General features: G+C 40.5%; 1 protein-coding gene and 1 long non-coding RNA gene across 8 annotated transcripts in view; one reads left to right on the forward strand and one right to left on the reverse strand.

Moving 5' to 3' along the window:
- fhod3a (formin homology 2 domain containing 3a) overlaps nucleotides 1-21,183 on the forward strand; it is a 60,113-nt gene that overhangs the window by 35,638 nt on the left and 3,292 nt on the right. For 4 of the 7 annotated variants that reach the window (XM_041967135.1, XM_041967136.1, XM_041967137.1 and 1 more), the window contains exons 5-23: nucleotides 234-339; nucleotides 1,742-1,836; nucleotides 2,466-2,577; nucleotides 2,734-2,828; nucleotides 3,003-3,146; nucleotides 3,304-3,539; nucleotides 5,102-5,509; nucleotides 6,516-6,575; nucleotides 7,001-7,135; nucleotides 8,353-8,403; nucleotides 11,779-11,996; nucleotides 14,516-14,836; nucleotides 14,920-15,611; nucleotides 15,992-16,132; nucleotides 17,450-17,608; nucleotides 17,712-17,894; nucleotides 18,682-18,801; nucleotides 18,960-19,121; nucleotides 20,832-21,022. In XM_041967135.1, the coding sequence (XP_041823069.1) occupies nucleotides 234-339; nucleotides 1,742-1,836; nucleotides 2,466-2,577; nucleotides 2,734-2,828; nucleotides 3,003-3,146; nucleotides 3,304-3,539; nucleotides 5,102-5,509; nucleotides 6,516-6,575; nucleotides 7,001-7,135; nucleotides 8,353-8,403; nucleotides 11,779-11,996; nucleotides 14,516-14,836; nucleotides 14,920-15,611; nucleotides 15,992-16,132; nucleotides 17,450-17,608; nucleotides 17,712-17,894; nucleotides 18,682-18,801; nucleotides 18,960-19,121; nucleotides 20,832-21,022 (3,629 nt within the window). The remainder of the gene's footprint in view (nucleotides 1-233; nucleotides 340-1,741; nucleotides 1,837-2,465; nucleotides 2,578-2,733; nucleotides 2,829-3,002; nucleotides 3,147-3,303; nucleotides 3,540-5,101; nucleotides 5,510-6,515; nucleotides 6,576-7,000; nucleotides 7,136-8,352; nucleotides 8,404-11,778; nucleotides 11,997-14,515; nucleotides 14,837-14,919; nucleotides 15,612-15,991; nucleotides 16,133-17,449; nucleotides 17,609-17,711; nucleotides 17,895-18,681; nucleotides 18,802-18,959; nucleotides 19,122-20,831; nucleotides 21,023-21,183) is intronic. The other 3 variants (XM_041967139.1, XM_041967140.1, XM_041967141.1) reach the window with 2 other exon arrangements.
- Nucleotides 2,470-3,037, reverse strand: LOC121628187. The gene is made up of 3 exons (XR_006008110.1): nucleotides 2,955-3,037; nucleotides 2,676-2,764; nucleotides 2,470-2,559 (listed from the first exon to the last, which is right to left on the reverse strand). It is a non-coding gene; the product is annotated as an uncharacterized LOC121628187 (long non-coding RNA).

The following is a 21,183-nucleotide window of genomic DNA, read 5'->3' on the forward strand; positions in this document are numbered from 1 at the left end:
ATCCACTATTTTCCCTTGTTTTTTTTGTTTTTTTTGCTCTAAAAAACAAAACAGTTTTAATCCTAATTCCGCACACTACTGACATCATGTGGTTTTATAAGGAATTGCAGCTTGAATACACCAGTAAGAGGATACTTTTTTTAGGAGGAATTTATTCTGGTTTTAGTTTTATGTGGTCTCTAGCTCACTGGGAATTCTCATTTTTCCTTAATTTTTTTTTTACTTTCCCTCAGGATGACAAAGATCTGGTCCATGAGTTTGTGATGGCTGAAGGTCTGACGTGTCTCATCAAGGTGGGAGCAGAGGCTGACCAGAACTACCAGAACTACATACTCAGAGGTATACTCCCTTTTGTTCCTTTATGGATTTTATCATAAAGTACCAACATTAATGTTGTCAATGAAAAAAGATGACAATTGAACAAACAAATTAAATAAAAAAAAGAAAAGTGGGGAAACTCAACTGTAACAGCAAAATTCATGTTATATTTGGGTGATCTGTTGCCAGATTTTCATTTGAATAGAACAGTTAAAATGAGATTTGTAGTTATATTCAGTATTTTTGAGTCAGTAAAATGTCACTGAAAACACAGTAGATCACCCTCCTCTGGCTCCAGGCTTTGTTGCAAGTGGAAGATTAAAAGTTAATACATCCTACACACCGGACGTTTGAATGTATTTTTACCTTTGTTAAACATGAGAAAAAGGGAAAAAAGTCTATAACATAATTCAGTTGTTTATATATTTGTGTAATTTAATTTGCCAAAAGCACACACACACACATACACACACACACACACACAAAACTCAGCAGCCAAGTATAATAACTGTTTTAATGTTGTCAGATAACTCTGATAGGCACCCGCTTATTCCCTGCACTAGAGACAATGGATGAATGGATGTTGTCAGAAAAACTGAGATTTTTTTTGGTTAATCAGACCAGATTCAGAAATTTTCCACACAGATACATTTTCCATCTGCATTAAATATTTTTTAGTTTCCACATATTCCTACACTCACATTTTTTTAGATTTTTTTTTTTTATTCGTTTACTCACATGAAGCAGGACCAGTTGACAACCGGTGAACCAGAATTATACATTTTAATTCTGGTTCACTAGCAGCTGTAGTCTGTCCACGCCTGGATGTGTCCTTAAGTAAAATACCATTTCTTTACTTAGTCAAATTGTCTCAACTGGGGTCCAGAGCCAAACCATAAAATGGAAAATAATTACAGCTTTAAAAAAAAATCTTAGGGTAGCTTTAAACCACACCTTCTCAGGTGCTATCAGTAAGGACATTAAGGTCATACATGACCCAGATCCACGGAGAGGCGAGTGATATAGAGGTGTAGATATGTGCCTTGTGCTGTAGCTTGCGGCCATTGATAGATAAATAAGAAGCATTATAATAAACAATGAAAAAATAGTCCATTTTTCATTTTGTCCAACCTGAGTAAATGCATGTCAACAACTAGAACTCCTCTTTCAGTCCCCCGTCAGTGACTCACAGAAGTTGCATGTTCAGTCAAATCAGAGTAGTTTAGTTTTGTCACAAGTTGGCAAAACAAAAGTAACTTAAAGTTATTATTCAGTAAATCTAAAAACAAGATTTGTCTTTGTCCTAGAAGATTAAAGTCTTGTTTGAAGCTACATGTTGCTCAACTGCCATTGCTTTTTTTTTCCCTCCTTCTTTTACATAGTTGTCTTAACTTTTTGTGTCCTTCTCCTTCTCCTTTGTCAGCTCTGGGGCAGATCATGCTGTATGTGGACGGGATGAACGGAGTCATTGGCCACCCCGAGACAATCCAGTGGCTCTACACGCTTGTTGGCTCAAAGGTATAGCCAGTAAGAAAAGGGCTGTAGGCTGTCATTAGCTCTAAGCAACCATCCATTGTTTGGAGAACATTATTTTTAGCTTCTATCCAAACTAAGAAACGTGCACAAACATCCCTGATTGTAGTCTCTGCTGCTGTCGTTATATTTCTTTATCTCAAGTTACTTTAGTACAAAAACAGGTACCGTGCTGTAAACTGGAGAGGGAACTACACTGATACAAAGCTGTCTAAAGAAAAGCACACAGGACATGAAGACACCCGTGCAGTTTAACCCGACCATGTTAACAGTTTGACTGACAGTAACCCCACACTCTAAAATTAAACCTAACCCTAACTATCGCCAACTTTAAAACAAATCTTCACTCTGAAATGTTATGGTTAAATTATGGACTTTTATGTGCACAAAAGGGAGGTGAATCCCCACTATATGACTATGTACACAGATTTATGCCCTCTCAACATGAATAAAACAAGTACACACACACATACAGAGACAAACAAACAAGCAACAAAATACGTTTGTATTTCTTTGCTGTCTGTACTTCTAAATCTGTGTCCTGTGTTGTAATTTTCTAGATGTTTATGTTCCTGGGAGAATGATAACTGTGTGTTTTGTTATTTTCACATCAGTTTCGTCTGGTGGTGAAAACGGCTCTGAAGCTGCTGCTGGTGTTTGTTGAGTACTCCGAGTCCAACGCGCCGCTGCTGATTCAAGCCATCTCCTCTGTGGATTCAAAGAGAGGTACAGATAATGCAACATGATATGTAATTCTCTGTATCATTAGCTCATCTCTTTGTTTGAATTAGGGTTTGTTTTTTTATTAGATTAATGCAAAGTACTGGTCAAAAGTTGCTTGGATACTCAAAGAACCATAAATGTCTTCATTTTTGTAATCAGGCTGCAAGTCATGGTCCAACACCATGGAGATCTTGAATGAGAAAGATGGTGTAGACACTGAGCTGCTGGTTTATGCCATGACCCTCATTAACAAGGTATTCATACTCGTTAGATAACTAAAACTTCTGTGTAGCTTCTCTGTAGCTTTATTTTTTAATATGACTTCTAAATTGTTTTTTATTTTTATTCAGGATTTAAACTCTGTGATTAAAGTATTTTACCCACGCTCAGATGAACCTTTAAGTGTCCTGTTTCCTGCCTTGCTGCAGACGCTCGCAGCGCTTCCTGACCAGGACTCCTTCTATGATATGGTGGATGTTCTGGAGGAACAAGGCATGGATACCATCTCCCAAAGACATCTGGGGCGGAAAGGCACAGATCTTGACTTGGTGGAGCAGCTCAACATCTATGAGGTGTGAGACAAACAAAATACTGAATATGTTAAAGTTTGCTTTGAAATGTCCAGTGACTGTGGCACACCCTGGCTCCATAGAGTATTTAAAGTTAAATCTTTGAGGGAAGCACGTTTCATCACATCTGCTTACTCCCCTCATATCACTTCCTTTCCAGATGACCCTACGGCATGAAGATGGCGACGATGACAGCCAACCTCCACCTATGGGACGCCGGGACCGTCGACGAGCCAGCCTTGGGGGCAGCGACAAACAGCGTGGCCTGGAGAGGCGGCGGAGCCGCCGGGCTTCTCTTGGGCGATCTGGTCACGCCTCCCCCTGCAGCCCTGCATCCCCACAGAGAGCCGGCTTCCAGCCTTTCAGTGGACACAGAGCTGAGGACCTGAGTGAGAGGTGAGAGAGATGGGAAGACAAGTCACTGTCAGGCTGATGTATTTAGCTGTGCGGAGTTTGAAATGGTGTCATAACAGAGAAGAAGAGAAAGGGTTTGATTATAAGGTGCCACATAGTTCTTGGACATCAGAGGACAGGCTCTGACTCTTGTGCCGCTTTCTGCTTCAGAGCACTGTCAGGTTTCCTTCCATCCATGTAAGTCCCAACATCACTCAGAAACCCATCAGCTGCTGACCTCTTTGGCCTCTGCTACTCACACACTTACTGTAACAGCTGCCAGTGTGTCCGCCCCCCTCACAGCGTGGATTTTACATCTGAAGTGAAACACTACTGAAGATTGTTGCTCCACTAAAAGGCATAAATTATATCACTGCAGCAGCACATGCTTGAGGGTATTTGTTAGTAAGTCTACCACAAATACACATGTTGTTAAACCTTATTGCGGTGCTGTGCGCATTTTGCACGAAAACATGATATTTAGTGGGAATCAAGCTGTTTATTGAAGGCAAATGTTTCATCTTTATCCTCTCCTCTGCTATAGATTTCACTTCCATCTCTGTATGCACTTTCTCTCCATCTCTTCATCCTCTCTCCATGTCATGTGACCAAAGCAGATTAAGTCCCAAGCTGCATATACTGTTGAAATGGAAACTGTGTGTGCACATAAGGATGACTATAAATCTTGAAAATGAAGTCAGAATGTAGTTAGGTGATTGTGTATTTTATTTTTCCTGTTTTGAATGACGTGATGAGTGAGAGTTGTTTATGCTCAGGACAACATCCTGCTTCATTTTCTGCTTGAACAGACAGGAAAAAAAAATTTTTGGTTATTACATTGGTCACACACATGGCTCTGGTCTTGTGGAACAACATCTGGCAACACACACAGACTCGGCTGCAACAAGACTCTTCTGGTTTCATTGCATACAACAGTTTGGTGACACTGAACTCAAGTCAGTTTTCAGCTACCACCCTCCCCCACCCCTGTTGTCACCATATTTAGCCTTCATGTGCATGTAAAACTACCTTTACTGGGGGAGTGTGTAATCTGGTGTTGTCTCTCAGACATCAGTCTCATCTAATCCTCCATCTTTTCCTTTTCTGTGTAACACTTCCCTGTTTTTATGAAGATTTCCATTTGCATGTTCTTGTGTATCGCATCAATTGGTCATCAGTCTTCAAAACCCATCTGTGCCTTCACCCTTTCACCCCATCCTTCCACATCTATAGAGAGGAGAAATGTGAGGATGACATAGAAGAGGAGGAAGATGATACTCCTTTGACTGAGTCTGATTCTGATGAGCAGGAGGGGGCTAGTCAGACCGCCTCCAGGTATTTTAGGACTTGGTGGTGACATGGATATGAAAGATTGTCCTGTTCTTATGCTATTACATGCGCCTTTTGCCTCTTTTATGTTGAATATGTGGTTAGTTTGACCATGTGGACAACATTTGTGATTTTTTTGTGAATGCAATACTGTTCAAGTGAAACATATTTGCCTTTCAGCCGCCCAGTCATGCTTTCCTCTGCTTATCCCTGTCAATTCATTCCTGTGTTCCTAGCCCGGCTACACCCATCGTTCACAGAGCAACCCTTCAGTCCATCACCATCACTTCCAGAAAGGAGTGTGTAAAAGAAGATGAAAAGAAGAACCGGGCAGAACCACCACCTGCAGCCACCTCTTTGCCCTCCATCCCCATCCCCTCTTCTCCAGCATCCTCCACTCTCAGCCCCCCAGCGCAGCCCTCTCTTCTGGCCACCCTGCTGGCCAGGAAAAGGTCCATCGTCACCGTCCCGGCCACCAAGGAAGTCAGTCCGCCACTGCGCGGCACTTCACGTCCCTCCCCTGACCGCTTGCCCTACCTGCCCCACTCGCCCTTCCACCTTTTCTCATACGACCTTGAGGAGGAGCCGTCAGCTTCGGCTCAGCCTAAAAGCAATGAGGAGTCGTCCAAAACGCCATCTCCCAGGTCAGACGTGGCGGCAAAGTGTAGCTGCCCACCAGTTCGAGAAGCTTTCCTTCTTTATCTCTTCCTTTTTCCACTTTTACCTTTTCAGTTTCTGCTTGAATCTTTTCACATCACTTCGTTGTTCACTGCCTTTTCACCAGTTCTTCTCACTTCCTTCACATTACAGCCCATCTCCTTGAGTTTGTCAATGCTCTAAGTATCACCTTGCATTTCTTCACATTTTTGTTCTTATGTCTCCTATTTAGCCAAATATTGACACTTGTTTACCACCCCCTCCCCCACTTTGTTCTGTGGTTTCTTGCCTTTCCCCTGAGCACTGAGCACAGATGCCTTTTAAACCTTTTCACTTTCACAGCTCAGCTGTATCCCCTTTGCTTCTTATGTTTTTATGGAGCTGTATACTCCTTTCTTTCATTTTTTTCTTTTTCCGTGGTTCGTTTTGATATTATTATAGATATAGTATTAGCTTTCCGTTTTGTTAAATCTGCTTGGATTATATAACCAATGCTTAATCTGTCCATAACTTGTTACTATTTTTAGATGCTTCTAAGAATACACGTTCAAGCAGAAATTTGGCTCTGGGAAAAGCTATAAATAACAGAAATCAAATATTTATATTCCTGAAATTAGGCTCCATATTCCTGATTTTACACCACCTTTACACAATAAAAGCAAATTTCACCTCTTGCTATTTTACAATTGGTGCCAGAGCCCTAAATAAGTGGCCAGTAGCTGTAGCCTGTGCTGGCTAAATGACTTGTCAAGCTAAATACATGCCAGTGAAGGCTTTTTTTCAGACGTTTTATAAGGAATTTTCCATAAACATAATAGAATAAACATCACAGCAATTAGTAATTATGACCCTTCAAGTGTTGCACCAACACCACCGTTACGTAAAAAGGTGTCACATTTGGATTATGCCACAAGTCTTACGCGGGCCATGTGGTGTCGTGTAACTAAGTTACCGGTGCGTTCAACTCAGCGCCACTCATTTTCTCTCCTTCAGGAATGGAAACCTTGTGTCCCAATGCTCTCTCAGCACCCAGAGTACACCCACCAGTTCAAGGTGAGACGACTGCTCACCAACATGTGCCTCCACACATGCACAGAAACAGCCCTAAAAACACACAGTCCTGTATCCTAAACAGGATCACATAAAAGTACATATGTGTTTGCACCGACAAACTTGCACAAACTCTTCTGTGGAATATAAATAAAGGCTGTGTGCTACCCCTCTGGGCTGTGAAATACTGAAGTGAACATGATATCAGTTCTTTGGTTCCTGAGCTGCAGCACAAGGATCATGGGTTGTGTTACAGTTCTATAGTTTATCAGAATGATACAGTGGAGTAGATAGGGGATCAGAAATTATTTAAAATCCACCAGTTTTTCAAGCATAATCAAAAAATATTTTTTAAATGGCAAACTAATTAATAGTAAATAAGAAAAAAAAATCCTTTTTTTCCTTTTCTGTCTTATTGTCTCCTCCAGGCCGCCTCTGGGTGGACTTCTGTCCTCTTCTTATCGACAGCACCAGGAATCTCTGGCCGCTGAGCGAGAGCGCCGCCGAGTGGAGCGAGAGGAGAGGCTGCAGAAGATAGAAAGAGAGGAGAGAAACAAGCACAGGTGAGGCTTCACTAGCTTTGTTTTTGAGAGAGCCTAAAAATGTTTGATTTTCTAATGATGAGAAACTAAAAAGGGTCCTCCAGCATTATAGCTCCGTTCTCACTTAAAAGGCCTGTCTATTTAAAATATTATCCAATTAAAGCAGCAGAGGTTCAGGGATCTGGGTTTTGAATGTCCAGTGTGGCTCATACTCTGCCATGAAGATGGCCTGTGCTTCATATTTTCTATGCAGACTGAGAGCAGTAATGTTAAACTGTGCAAAGCATGAAACATGTTCCAATTTTCAGCTGCAAAATGTGAGATATAACCACCAAACGAACAGTGCACAACACAAGAACATATGAAACATATGAAAACCTGTTGCTTGCCTAAAAACTGACTGCCTTCACATGAGGACAGAAGCTAGCATTGATAACATGTTAGGTTTTCAATAAGAAGAACAAAATGGTCCAAATCTGAGACAAATCATAAGATTGACTAGAGGTTACAGCTGCTACGTGAGAATACTTCAGACAGGATTTGCGGGGCTTGCAGAGGCGCCCAAGTTCCCAAATAATTATAAAACTTGTTTGATATTTCTAAGCCTGGAGTCTGGGAATTATCCCCCACCAAAAAAGGAAATACAAAAAAGCAACAAACAAAGCAAGAGAGCATGGTGAAGAAACTGCAGTGGTTCAGGAAGCTGAGCAGAATTTGGTTCAGTGTTAGTGAAAGCACCTGTGGCTCTTTCTTTTATCCAACATGCAGTGTTATAAAAGATTTAAGAGAGAAACTGTTGCCTTTCTTCAACATACAGTTAAGCAAAACAGACTGAATCAGTGGTGGGTACCACATGAGAGGAAGACTTGTCTGCATGACAGCTGGAACTGCTGGATTCATGTTATCAATTGTAATCAGTCAGAGGATTTTGTAGTGTGTGACCTTCACTGAAAACAATAGCTTTGCTTAATTTATATTCATTTCAAGGTGTTAACTGGACACACTCCCTGAGCAGACACTTAATTTAAAAGAAATCCAAGTATAACAACCTGAACAAACAGTTTTTTGTCAGGACACAGAAATTGGACTCATGGGTTAGACTGGTTCTATAGCTGCTGATTACATGATTAATGATTTGCAGCCATACTTTATTCACCTTGGCTGCTCTTCAGGAGACGGTGGTGGTGAAGGGGGTTTGATTATTATCTTTTAAAATTCTCTGTTTGTGTCTCCCATAGCCGCGACTATGTGGATAAAATGGAAGAGGCCAGGCTTGCGCGGGAGGAGAGGTAAGTGTGCGCTCTAAATCAAAACAACACAGAACAGCTGAACCCGCTGGGAATATGTCTGAGCCGGCGGTTTGGGAAGTTTGGTAATAGTGTAATTGTTTTCAGGTTAAAGCGGTGCCCTCAGCTGCTAGAGGCTGGAGCGAGGAGGGGGGATGCTGAGCTAATTTTCCTCGCTCTGTTTGCCTGTTTTCTCCTTTCTTAAGGAGCTGCACTTTAAGTGCTTCTCTCTGCCAAGGGTCTGATTGTTTTGGCTGCGTGCTGTGAGAAAATCTGATTCCTGTATTCATTGAGCCCCTCACAGTGAATGCACGTGTACATGCATAGAAGCATGTGCACTTGCATACACACAGGAAGAATTTTCATGAGGCTTATAAATCTATGGTTTTGTGCAGACGGGAATCACAGGAAGCAAAAGATTTAGTCAAGAGGGCTATGTGAGGTCAAGCTCACATTTATGACTGATCAAACTCAATGCAGCCATATGTTTTAAAGACAGAAGACAACTGTATAAAAGGGAAACCCACTGTGCTTATCGAGGATCAAAATATGCAAAACCCCCTCCTTACCATCCCCTCTCCTGCTCCTCTTCTGTTCTTTTTCCTTTCCTACAGGCAGTCTGAGCCAAGTGCCCTTGCTTTTCTTTCAGGGTATCTTTTTCACCCTCAATTTAAAGCACAATTAATCCAATAACATAAGAAAAACAAAGTGTAGGGAGAGAGAGAGAAACCCAAACAGAGACTTGATTCAACAAAATACAGCATAAACAAAAGCAGGAAGAATACAATCAGAGAGCGTGATGACCTGTTGGGCTAGCATGTGAGAGATGTATCCACAGGACCACATTGATATATTTATGGTGTATTTGGGTGTCATGGTTATCAGAAAACTCTATTTTTTTTTCCGCCAGCTCATATCCCTGTGGGATGCATCTGCCTGACAAACAGAGCACAGTAACACCTGGTCGAAAGAGGATGTGCATGAAATATTGTGCAGTTAATGTCAGATAACAAAACTGGTTGTTGGGAGAGCTGTACTGTTCTTGGACTGAAACATTATTTATAGCTTTAAGTTATCTTTGGTTTGGTAAATCTTTCAAGCAGTAATATTACATTAAAATTTGAAGAAAATAATAATTAAGTGCAGAACTTAGGTGGTTAAATTGCGAACATAAGACATATTCAGTGTGATGATAATATTATTAGCTCTAGTTTTAATAGGGCTAAAGCTCTAACAGCAGTCATCTACAATGTATAACCAAATCGGGCAACAAGTTGTCAGGTCTGTTTTTACTTTTTAAGTTGCAGTCCTGCAACCTAAATATAATTATGTTCTAACTAAATCAATATTAATAAATATCCATTGATTGAAAACTAACACTTCTCTATTTGTTGTCATAACATAGAATTATTCCCTTTATGCCTAAAGATGGTTTGGATGGTTTGGATGCATCTCTACACTTTAACCTCATTTAGTTTTCTGGGTTCTGTGAATATGCAAATTAGCCTCACCTCTTCCCTCTGTTGCTTGCTAATCGACACCCCCCCAGAACTTATCAGAACACAGAGGTCTCTGTCTGCGGATTAACACTTGTTGGGACTACAGAGATCACTTTCTGGGAAGCTTTCATTCACAAAAATGTGACAAGTAGTCAACCCGTCAGCTACAGCACCATCCATTACTTGGGCGATCCACTCAGTGTTTGATTTTCCCTGCAACACATACACTGGTGCGTTTTTTGCACAGCTTGTGTTGCACAGAGGATGACACATTAAGATGCATTGCTAGCTTTTCCTACAGTTTCATATACTAATAAACATTAATATACAAGAAGCAGACCAGACAGAGAGGAGCCAAACAGCAGTAGAGAGTCTGAGATGAAGTAGGAAATGTGCATACTGACAGTATAGCTTTCCATTTATTTGCATTAGCACATAGTTTCTGATGTGTTGCTAAAAACTAATGTTGGATAAACCCTGAGAAGTTACCTCATCCTGCATTTTATAAACTGGTTCATTGGGTTGGCAAAAATGAAATTTTGGCTGTTTGAGTCAGTGATTTGGAGACTCAATATGGAAAAGTCAGTCATAAAATGGTATTTAGTCATTAAAATGACTGTATACACTAAGCAGCTCATCACAATTTGACTTGGCCATGATGGGACTAATTTAAACAACTTTACATGATGTTTTTAGAGAGTCAGTAGTTTTATAAAATTCTGTCAGTCACGTAAAAGCTGAAAAATACATGTAGATGAGTAAAACTGTATCATACTTCCTGTAATCTACTACTCTATGTTGTACTAATCCTGATTGTGCCTTCTTTTTAGAGTTATTTTGATCTTGTACTTTGAACCTCACACTAAACAAACTCAAGTATTTGGTAATAAAACATATTTGTGTTGATTGAGACACATACAGTGCTCAGTTTTTCAAAGAGTACACAATCTGTGCTCACAGTCAGGAAGTTGGCACAGTGGCCTGTATTGCAAACTTTTACTCAACACCTTTTATTGTAAGTGTGTGAGGGCATACAGTATGTTAAAGCCTACAATACACACTTGGCTCATTCACTCTATTTTTTCTCCTAATCACATGCAGATAGACACCAACACACACGTGTATTAGTGTCTGGTTTCTCCAGACCTCTGAAGTGGCTTTATGCTAATGAAGTCTGAACAGAAGCTGCACACATTCACGATATGGTGGGAAAGAGGAGGAGTTGGAGAAAGAGAGAGAGAGGGTTGACTCAGTGCCCTTAATGTCTGTGCTGGTTAGCAGGTTGAATGGCAAAGTTTGGGAGAAGGAGAAAGGGAGCAAGTGAAGACGAGGGAGGAAGAATGAGAGGGGAAATGGACAATGAGGGACAGCTGATCGAGGCACATCTTGAACAGGTTTAATCTGACTCACTTCTAATCTTTTCAGCTTTTCCGCAACCAAACTGACATTAACCTCTTCCTCCCTATTTCCTATTCAGCTCTCCTGTTCTCCTTTCCTCTCCAGTCTCTTCTGTTATATCCTTATTTTTAGATATATGCTAAAAACTGAGAACATAGGACAGGAGAGGAGAGAAAGACAGGGAGCTTTTTTTGCAGGAAATGAGTTCTAAATACATTGAGTGTCTTGTGGAGCATTAATAGGGTGAGAGAGTGAGATAATGGTACAGAGGGGTGAAGTGGCACAGCAGCTTAAGAATAAAAATAGGGTTTAAAATGTAAACATAGTAGGTTGGTAGACCTTCATTAATTTGGGTCCCTTGGCAGAGACTGAATAGTAGTTAAGTTTGAGCACTGCTGAAAAAGGCAAGACAGAAAAAAACAAAACAAATATTTGTTTAGTTTTCTTATTTAGCTTCTTTCCTCCTCCCTCTCCCCTTCAGGTATAAGAACGTGGAGCGTTTGGCGGCAGAGGAATACGAGAGAGAGCGCGTCCGGGGTTCAAGGACTCGCCCTGACCTCAACTTGGCCTTTGAGCCCTCGGAGGCCTGGCCCTCATCATCACGCAGCAGCACTCCATCTTCCTTCGCCTCTCAGGAAGACGCAGAGGCCGAACTTCAAGCCGAGACCCCCGCCACAGCCTACACTCCCTCAGAAACAGGTAGGAAGACTATGTTTAACGGGGTAAAGTCACCTATTATGGGTCTTTGTTACCAGGTAGTAGGAACAAGGGAAGGGTCTGACCTGAGAAGACAATTTGTTGTCCCTTGTGAGAGTAACGCTTCAGTCACAAGACAGCCACGGGTCAAAGTGTAGTCTGTTGTATCTTCTTTTTTTACTCTAAAGATCAGAATTTGTAAAATTATTAGTATTAAAGAAGACTTTTAAATAGCGACTGATACCATAAACTTACCCAAACAATGTTTTCTTAATGAATAAATCAAGTGGAAGTATGGTACGCTATGTGCATATACAAAACTTGTGTTTTCCAAGTGTACAGTGAAGTGGTTAGTTTTCATATATTTCCACCTGGTGCATAAAATGATTTCCATAGCTTGCTTTTGGGCACACTATTATTATTTTGAAAATATCTATTAAAAGCCTTTAGCTTTACAAGATTAATTGTCTTTATGATTAGCAGAAGTTCACATTGATGAGCATGAACATCTTTCATGAACTCAAGGATAATTTTCTCTTACTCCCGAACATTCCTACCCTGTGCTGTAGTATTCATATCTACCTTTTAGCCAAATACTTATTTGAAAGTGAGTCTGAAAGTGATGTTATTAAACCAGACAGATAGACCAGAGTATTTAATTAAATTAGCATCTGCTAGTATGCCAGTGGCTAACGTAACATGAAGTGCTTACTGTCATAATTGTGGATGTAGATTGAACCACGAATCTGAAGCTCTACTTCTTTGTATGTCACTGGTGTATGGCATGACTCTAAATTCTTGTGAAGTAGGCCCTGGTTACACAACAGCGTTTCCATGCAAAACCCCACATTTTTCCCTTTGCATATAAAAAAAGTTGCATTTATACTGCAACTGAGGGAAAAGTATCTCCATGCCGACTGAAAAAACAAATAGGAGACTGGAAATGATGTGGTGTGCATGCCAGGCCTTGTATAGAGATGTATTGGTTATCTAGCACGTGTCTATGAGTCTTTGTTGACAGCATGAATGTTGCACTAAAAAGCTGGTGTTGCTTTAAGAGACCAAAAAAACTTTAAAAGACTCAGCAGCACAAACTGAACACGGATGTCCACCATTGTCGGTAGGGTGGTAGGGAGGTTACTGAGTTGACTGACCTGGAAATACTGAACAGGGTGCCCAAATGAGCTATAAGGGACATTTTCTCAAAGACTAAGATAAATCATACAGCCCCATGCTGGGCAATGTAAATAATGCATGTTTAATTATATGCTGTGTTGGCTTTACTTTTCAGACCTAAAAGCTCCTTTGTACATCTGCTGCACAGACTTTAGTTTTAGTGGGCGATAATACAAAAAACGGGTAACTACTTTTGTTAACTTTTTTTGTTTATTTTATTGTTTAAAATGGGACAATGCAAATTAATAAACATCAAATGTAAATGTGCAAGATAATAGCAAAGCTAAATTCCAATTAGGCCAACACAACACAACGATAAAACAACAATAAGAATATTAACAGAGCGAGATTAAAGTAAATAATAATGACCAGAATAATATTAATGAAAAAAGGATTTAAAAGATTTTAAAACTGATCTGCTGATTTAAAATGCATTAAACTGCACATTTTGTATTGTTACCTGCTGGGAATTTGGAAACTTTTTGCTTAACACCCTGTGAATCTTTAATTCTACCATCAAAATAAACAAAATCTGATGGGATAAAAAAAGGCAGTAAGTGGCATAAAATATTAGTTTTGACTTGATTAAATCTATAAATTCAAGGGTGTGCGTCACTGTTAAAGGTTTTGGCAACTTTCAACTCTGCTGATTAGCATGTTGAAAAGTCGTAATTAAAACCAGGAGGTTGTTGGTTCAGTTTACAGCGGTGTGGCCCTAAGCAATCATTCTTAACCTGAAATTGTTTCAATCTTTCCAAACAAAAAAAAAAAAAGGGCGATAGATTATGGAAAGCAGTGAGGAAAACGAAGGGGACACCTTCAAGAGGGGTTAGAAGGAAGGAAGGGACAGAGAGGATGTGAGTGCAAGGGTCAAAAAGGTTTTGAAAGAACCTTTTTGAGAGAGTAATGACCAAACATCTTCTGGAAGAAAGCCGCCTCATTTTGGTGTGCGTGCGTGGAGGTACTGTAGCATACACAGGCGAGTGTATGAGGCCTCAAAGTGTCGTGTTTTTCTAACCCAGCCTGCATCAGTGTGTGGACTGTGCTGCCAAGTTGCGCGCATGTGTACCGTGTACATAAGCATGTTTTGATGTAAACAGGAACTTAATTCTTCATTTCCTGCTCATATCCTGGTCCTGTAACAGCCTGGCTTTGTATACTTCCCATATTGTTTATATTAGAGCAGGGGTGTGTGTTTTTGTTTTCCTCTGCACTGTATCTGTGTATGTGTTAACACAAGGGTGTCATACATGTAGCCCAAACAGAGATGGCTTTAAATCAAATCTGATGTGTTTCAAACTGAATTTCACTACAGAAAACATTAAATAACTTTTTGTTTCCTTCAGGAGAAGCTGATGACAGTGCCAGCATAGAAACAGAGGAAAAAGAAGCAGAGGCCACAACTGAGGAAGAGGAAGAAGAGCAGAAAGAGGAGGAAGAGGAGGAAGTACAGGAGGAAGTGGCAGAAGAAAAAGAGGAGGAAGCCAAAGAGCCTGAGCAAGAACCAGAGAAGCAGAGAGAGGAGGAGGCAGAGGAGGATAGTGGTATCCTTAGCGACAAGGAGCGACAGAATGAGGAGGTGAATGAGAAGGACAACTGCTCGGCCTCCAGCATCTCCTCTGCCAGCAGTACTCTGGAAAGAGAGGAGAGGGGGAGCGGTGAGAATGGTGGGTCATTTTTTAATGTTTTATAGTTGAGTTTATTAAGTGAGTTTCTAAGTTTTATTAACCCAGTTTATCTTTTTTTTCAGGCTTTAAGGAGGGAGAAGTGAATGAGAACTGCAACAAACTCCTCGACAGCAAACTCTTCATGCTGGACATGTTGTACTCCCAGAACAAGAAGCCCAGCGATGAGGAGGAGGAAGAGGAAGACGTGGAGAAGGAGAAAGAGAAAGGAGAGGGGGAGGACAGAGAGACACAACAGGATGAACAACCAGGTGATGACCAGGAGAACAGCAACAAAGATCATTCAGATCATTGCAGGAGCATCCGTCCGCTGGCCGAGCGGTTTGGAGACTTGATCAAGGACCTCACCTCGCCCCACCCTCACTTGGACGAGCACCCGGCCAACGAGCCCCCTCCTCCGCCACCCAAAAAGGAGTCGGACACAATCTGGGACCAGCTCCTGGCCAGCCCTCGAGAGCTGCGCATCAGGGACATCAACTTCACCGACCTGACAGAGGACGACGACAAGGACATTCTGGACGCCGTTATGATGGGAGGGTGCAGCGACCTCCCTCCCCCACCTCCTCCTCCGCCCTGCATCCCACGATTTCCCCCACCCCCACCCATGCTAGGTAGCTGCCCCCCACCCCCTCCTTTATTTGGCATCATGAGGCCTCCACCGCCTCCTTCAGTCAGCGCTCCAGTGCCAGTTCCTCCTCCTGCGGAACCTCCTCTTTTCAACAAAAAGAAGAAGACGATCAGACTCTTCTGGAGCGAGGTGGGTCAAAACTGAGTTCTGACTGCCTCTATCACTTGTTTTTCATGATTTTATATCCACATCTGTCCAGAAATTTCTCCCAGTTTTAGTACAAAATGTACTTTTGACCCCTGAATCTCTGAGAGACTTTCAGTTTCTCTCTGTGGTCGCAGATTTACTTTTTTTTAATATTCGACCATTATATTTACTCACACAGAAGATTCCTCTTTGGTCCCAGACCAAAATGAAGAGTTCTTTCCATCAGCCAGTTAAAAACAAAGACTCATAAATTACGACGACTCACTATATTTTTGTGGTTTGTTGTGTTCTTTCATTTACCAAATGGGGAGTTCAGGACATCTCTTTTTAATGCAGTGCATTCTCGTTCTGTTTATCATCAGGTGCGTCCAACAGACTCACAATACAGAGACTACAAACGGAGCGGAGACTCATTCTGGTCCAAAGTGGACCCAGTAAAGTTGGACACCTCCAAACTGGAACACCTGTTTGAGACCAAGTCAAAGGAAATATCAGTTACAAAGGTAACACAACCAGCCTGAAGCACCATGATTCGAACAAAGGAGTGGCGTTAGCGTGCCCACTTATTTCATCATACAATAGCCTGAAATGTGATTGTGGTTTAATGAAAATGAGAATGGATGCATCTCATATAACAGGTTTGTAATAACATTTTTTATTTAGTGAAAATGTTTATGCTACGCAATCAAAATGTTGCAGTTATAGAAAAAAAATGTTCTCATTATGGATTAACCCTTTGGATTTTTACAAATCTTAATTAATAAAAATGACAGTAAATGTAGCTTATTATAGTTGTTGAACTCCTAAATGACCAAGTCTGGCACTTGTCTTTTATTGAGTATGTTATCCTTGTTATGCTTTATGTCCTCGATGGCTGCTGTCTTATAAAAAGGTTTTTCCATTCTAACATAAAAGCTAATGTTGTCATGGTTAAGCATGTCTCATGTTTTCATCCTGATTCATGAGAGTTTAGATTCCTTTGTAATTACTGTAGAGCCTTGAAAACAAAAAAAAAGTTCTTCAAAGAAAGACAGCTGAAGCACATTTTGAGCTCTTGAGCTGCAAATCACGTCAGACCCGAACAAGTAAGTAGTTCAGCTTCTGGGGTTTAGCATGACGTGACTGAGTGATGGTGGTCCACAGCTATAGCATCAGCACCACTAAAGCAAAGCTCCCAGTTAATGAGGGAATTCATGTTTTTGTGGACCACATGTGTCCTGAAGCTATCAGAAATCAGAGAAAGGTTTTCTGAGATGGTTTTGTTTTTGCTTCACCACTCTTTGTTCCATATTTTGCTTTTTTTCCATTAGGATATGCTGTTTAGATATCTAAGATTAGACCTGGAATGTGAAAACATTTGTTTACTGTATTATAAAAGCATAAACTGTGACTAAAGAGGCTGAGCTATATTGTTATGTAAGTACACTGGTGTCCATATGGTGGGTATATGGTTTCCATGTGGCAGTAACAAGGCATTAGCACCTACTCTGTTACACTTTTATGTGGTGATATATTATAACTTCCTTCCTTTAAGAGCTTATAATGGCCCCAAGTGCTGGTGAGGTCATATGTAAATGTACAGGACCTTAATATTATGTCTATAGATCTATCCAAACAGCCACATAAACCTCACCTCTAATGGTATTTCCTGCTCCCAATATACAAAGTCCTTACAGCTGCAGTTACTGTAACCCGAGTGATGATCCTTCTAATCCTTACAGGCCTGTAAAGTAGACCACAGCGAGAGAAGAGGCAGAGACAGAAGGGGGAAGGGAGAAAGATCCAGTTTTGACCTTCTCTGATTTTTTGTTTTTGCATAGAAAACAGCAGCAGATGGCAAACGTCAAGAGATCATTGTTTTAGATTCCAAGAGAAGTAACGCCATCAACATTGGTCTGACAGTCCTGCCTCCACCTCGAACCATCAAGACAGCCATCCTTAACTTCGATGAGTATGCTCTCAACAAAGAGGGCATAGAGGTAAAAGATCCAAAAGAGGCTGAAAGTGAAGAAAGCCAGACTGTAAATCAATCCTCGCACCTAACACCCACTGCTGTCTTCCCTCAACTCTCTTCTTTCTTAGAAACTCCTGACGATGATCCCAACAGAGGAGGAGACACAGAAGATCCAGGAGGCCCAGCTGGCCAACCCTGACGTCCCGCTGGGCTCTGCTGAGCAGTTTCTTCTCACTTTGTCCTCCATCAGCGAGCTCTCTGCCAGGCTTCACCTCTGGGCCTTTAAAATGGACTATGAAGCAACAGAGAAGGTCAGTTTAAACATCAGAAACTGTTAAAACTGCAACAAAATGAAGGAGATTGTTGGATATTTTTCACAAAAAAGAAGCAAGACAAACAAATGACCAAAAGAACTATGATAGCGGTTTGGGTAAAGGTGTGCAGCATGTGTTCTGTGGTGTGTGTGCATCTCATATTGGTGGCAGGAAATATCAACATCCTTGCAGTACAAACAACATCCGCAAAACATCAGTGTAGTTACATCATAACCAAATATGCACGCTTATTAGCAGCACCTTGTCTTCTTCTGGCACACCATGATTACTCGAGCAAAGAATGCATCCAGGAAGAAAAGTTCAAAGTCAGAGCCCAGAGAATGAGAAACACGCTGCCTCTTTGTTGCCATCCCATAAATTTTACAGCTTTCAGCAGGATGCAATTGTCTTTTATCTCTTGGTGAAAGGCACGATATGCATACAGCAGAGCAACACTCCCAACACAACCCAATGGGACGGTCTGCAAGCCGAAGATTTAATGCAGGGCAACATACCGTGCAGGCAAACAAACACATGCACACGAGAGAACCTGCTGCTGCACAAAAAAAAGCTTCACGTAATCAGAAACACATTTTACAGCAAAGGAGCAACCTTTAAACAACCTCTCATGACCTTAAACAAGAGCAGATGATTTGTGGTTGTAGACAGGCTGCACCTGTTCACTGCTTTTATGTTCACTGAAGACTAATGGAAAAATATGTTTCCTGAGAGTCTTGATTAGCTTAAATAATGATGCATGTGTGTGTGTGTGTCCTCCCCACAGGAAGTGGCAGAGCCACTGCAGGATCTGAAGGAGGGTATGGAGCAGCTAGAGAAGAACAAAACCTTGCGCTACATTCTCTCTACGCTGCTCTCCATCGGAAATTTCCTCAATGGCAGCAACGTGAGTCATGTCCATTAACAACTTGATTTCATAGTGATATCTCAGAGTGGCAAACCCTCACACCAGATGTATTCTCAAGGTTTTTCTTTCATCTGAATACAACAAAAGGTAACACATCTGATTTCCATTTGAAATAAGCACTGCGTTTATATTACCAGGCCAAAGGGTTCGAGCTGACGTATTTGGAGAAGGTTCCAGAAGTAAAGGACACGGTCCATAAGCAGTCTCTGCTCCATCACGCCTGCTCTGCGGTAGTGGAAAACTTCCCTCAGAGCACTGACCTCTACTCTGAGATAGGGGCCATCACACGTTCTGCAAAAGTAAGCTTTACACTTATACTACAAAGCATCCATAAGCGCTCGGTTTTTTTGTTTTTTGGGGTTTTTTTTTGCATTCTTGCATAGTAAAACATAAAGCAAAATCTGGAGTTAAGTTAACAAAACTTAATAAAAACATTTTTTAGAAGGAATAACTTGTATTGAATTTGTTATAAAGCATCAAACACACAAGCTTAAAGGTCTCAGGAGAATTTGGACACTGACTATTTATTAACAGATATCACTAGAAGATTTCCAACAACTGTTTACTTACATTAAGACTCATTTTTGTAAATGTAAATTTTAGATTAAGCTACTTTAGGTTAAATAGCTTGATATGGGTGCAGTATGGTTAGGCGTGTTTGTAGAAGGGAGGGGAAATCACTCTACAGTAAAGTCAACAGTCAGGAAAAATTAGGAACAGGAACCATTAATATACTAGTTTGCTTAGTATGTAACAATAGAAGTGCTGTGTGAACGTGTTATGTAGTGTAAAAGTGCTTGGAGTGGTCAACATGTGACTAGAAAAGCTCTATATAAGTACAGCCAAATTTACCATTTGGATTACCATATTTCTAGGAAGCTAAGGATTTTCATTTTGAAATTGAAACTAATGGATTAGATTTTTATATTTTCTTTATAGCACACAAAGCACTTTACATTAAATCCATCATTCACTCCGCATTCACACAGTGGTGATGGTAAGCTACACGTGTAGCCACAGACTGACATGGCAGTCAACTAAGGACCTTTCCAACCACCACCAAACATACACCAGTAATTCTGCCACTGGAGGCAAGGTGTCTGGCCCAAGGACCATCTTCTGATGCTAAAGGCCTTTTGTTTATAAATGTATATTTTCACGTAATGTTGTTAATAGATCATTTACCCAGTCAGTAACTTGAAGACATGAAGACTTTTTTTTTTTTTTGCATAAATGTCTGTTAGACAACATTTGCATAAAATTGGAAAATTACTTCCAGGATCTCAAAGAGTCTAATCTAAGTTATTTTTTGGATATAGAATGCGTGTCCTCTAGATGTCTTATGAACAAAGTCTAGGTGGACACCTTCAACTTGCAGCTGATAGTTGGTTGGTGTAAAAAGTGCAAAAAACTCACAATTATTGTTCTTATTTGGGCACAGCATACATTTATGTGTTTGTGGCTACCAGTAAATACAAAACACATGAATTGAACCACAGGAGATCTAATGTTCTCTGAAACAGATGCTAAATATATGACACAGATTAGCTGTAAATAATGAATGTGTCATTAGTTTAACAACTTTATTCACTTTTCACAGCACGTTATTAATTTTCAGATTTTCTCCAAAGGTCCAAGACAAAAGAGTTTTGTTAGTTTGTTTTTTTTTTTCTTGCAGCTAATATTAAATATCTTTTCCTAATAAAAAGAAAAATACTCATCCAAATGACCAACTTTGAACTACATCCACTGAATGTTTGTCAAAAGTGAAAATGAAAAGTCTTACAGAGACTGCATTGCATGAAGATGCATTTACAAGTCAAATTTTCTACTTATATCTCTAGTTAATTTTTCTATTAATTTTGTATTATTCTATTAAAGGGGATTCTTCTGAACAGTTTTAACCAAATGTTAATGGAATCCAAATGAGAACTTTCTGTTTTAGCAACAAGTTGTTAAAAGTGCTATCCATCAAACTAACCTGTTGGTGTGAACATCTGCTCCATCAGGTGGATTTTGATCAGCTGCAGGAGAACTTGTGTCAGATGGAGCGGCGCTGCAAAGCCTCGTGGGACCACCTGAAGGTGATCGCCAAGCATGAGATGAAGCCCCAGCTCAAGCAGAAGATGTCTGACTTCCTCAAAGACTGTGCTGAAAGGATCATCATCCTCAAGATAGTTCACCGCAGGATTATAAACAGGTACTTCCAACCCAACACTTTTATTTTTCCATAGTTTAGTTTGAATACAGGACAAAAACACAAAAAAGTGAAAGTGAAAAAAGATGTTTTAATATATTAGAGCACAGTGACATGCTGTTTTTTCTCAGTACTTAAGGTCATTTTTTCCCTTTTCTTTCATC

The sequence above is a fragment of the Melanotaenia boesemani genome, chromosome 17, assembly GCF_017639745.1.
Source record: "Melanotaenia boesemani isolate fMelBoe1 chromosome 17, fMelBoe1.pri, whole genome shotgun sequence".
In the NCBI taxonomy this organism is placed as follows: domain Eukaryota; kingdom Metazoa; phylum Chordata; class Actinopteri; order Atheriniformes; family Melanotaeniidae; genus Melanotaenia; species Melanotaenia boesemani.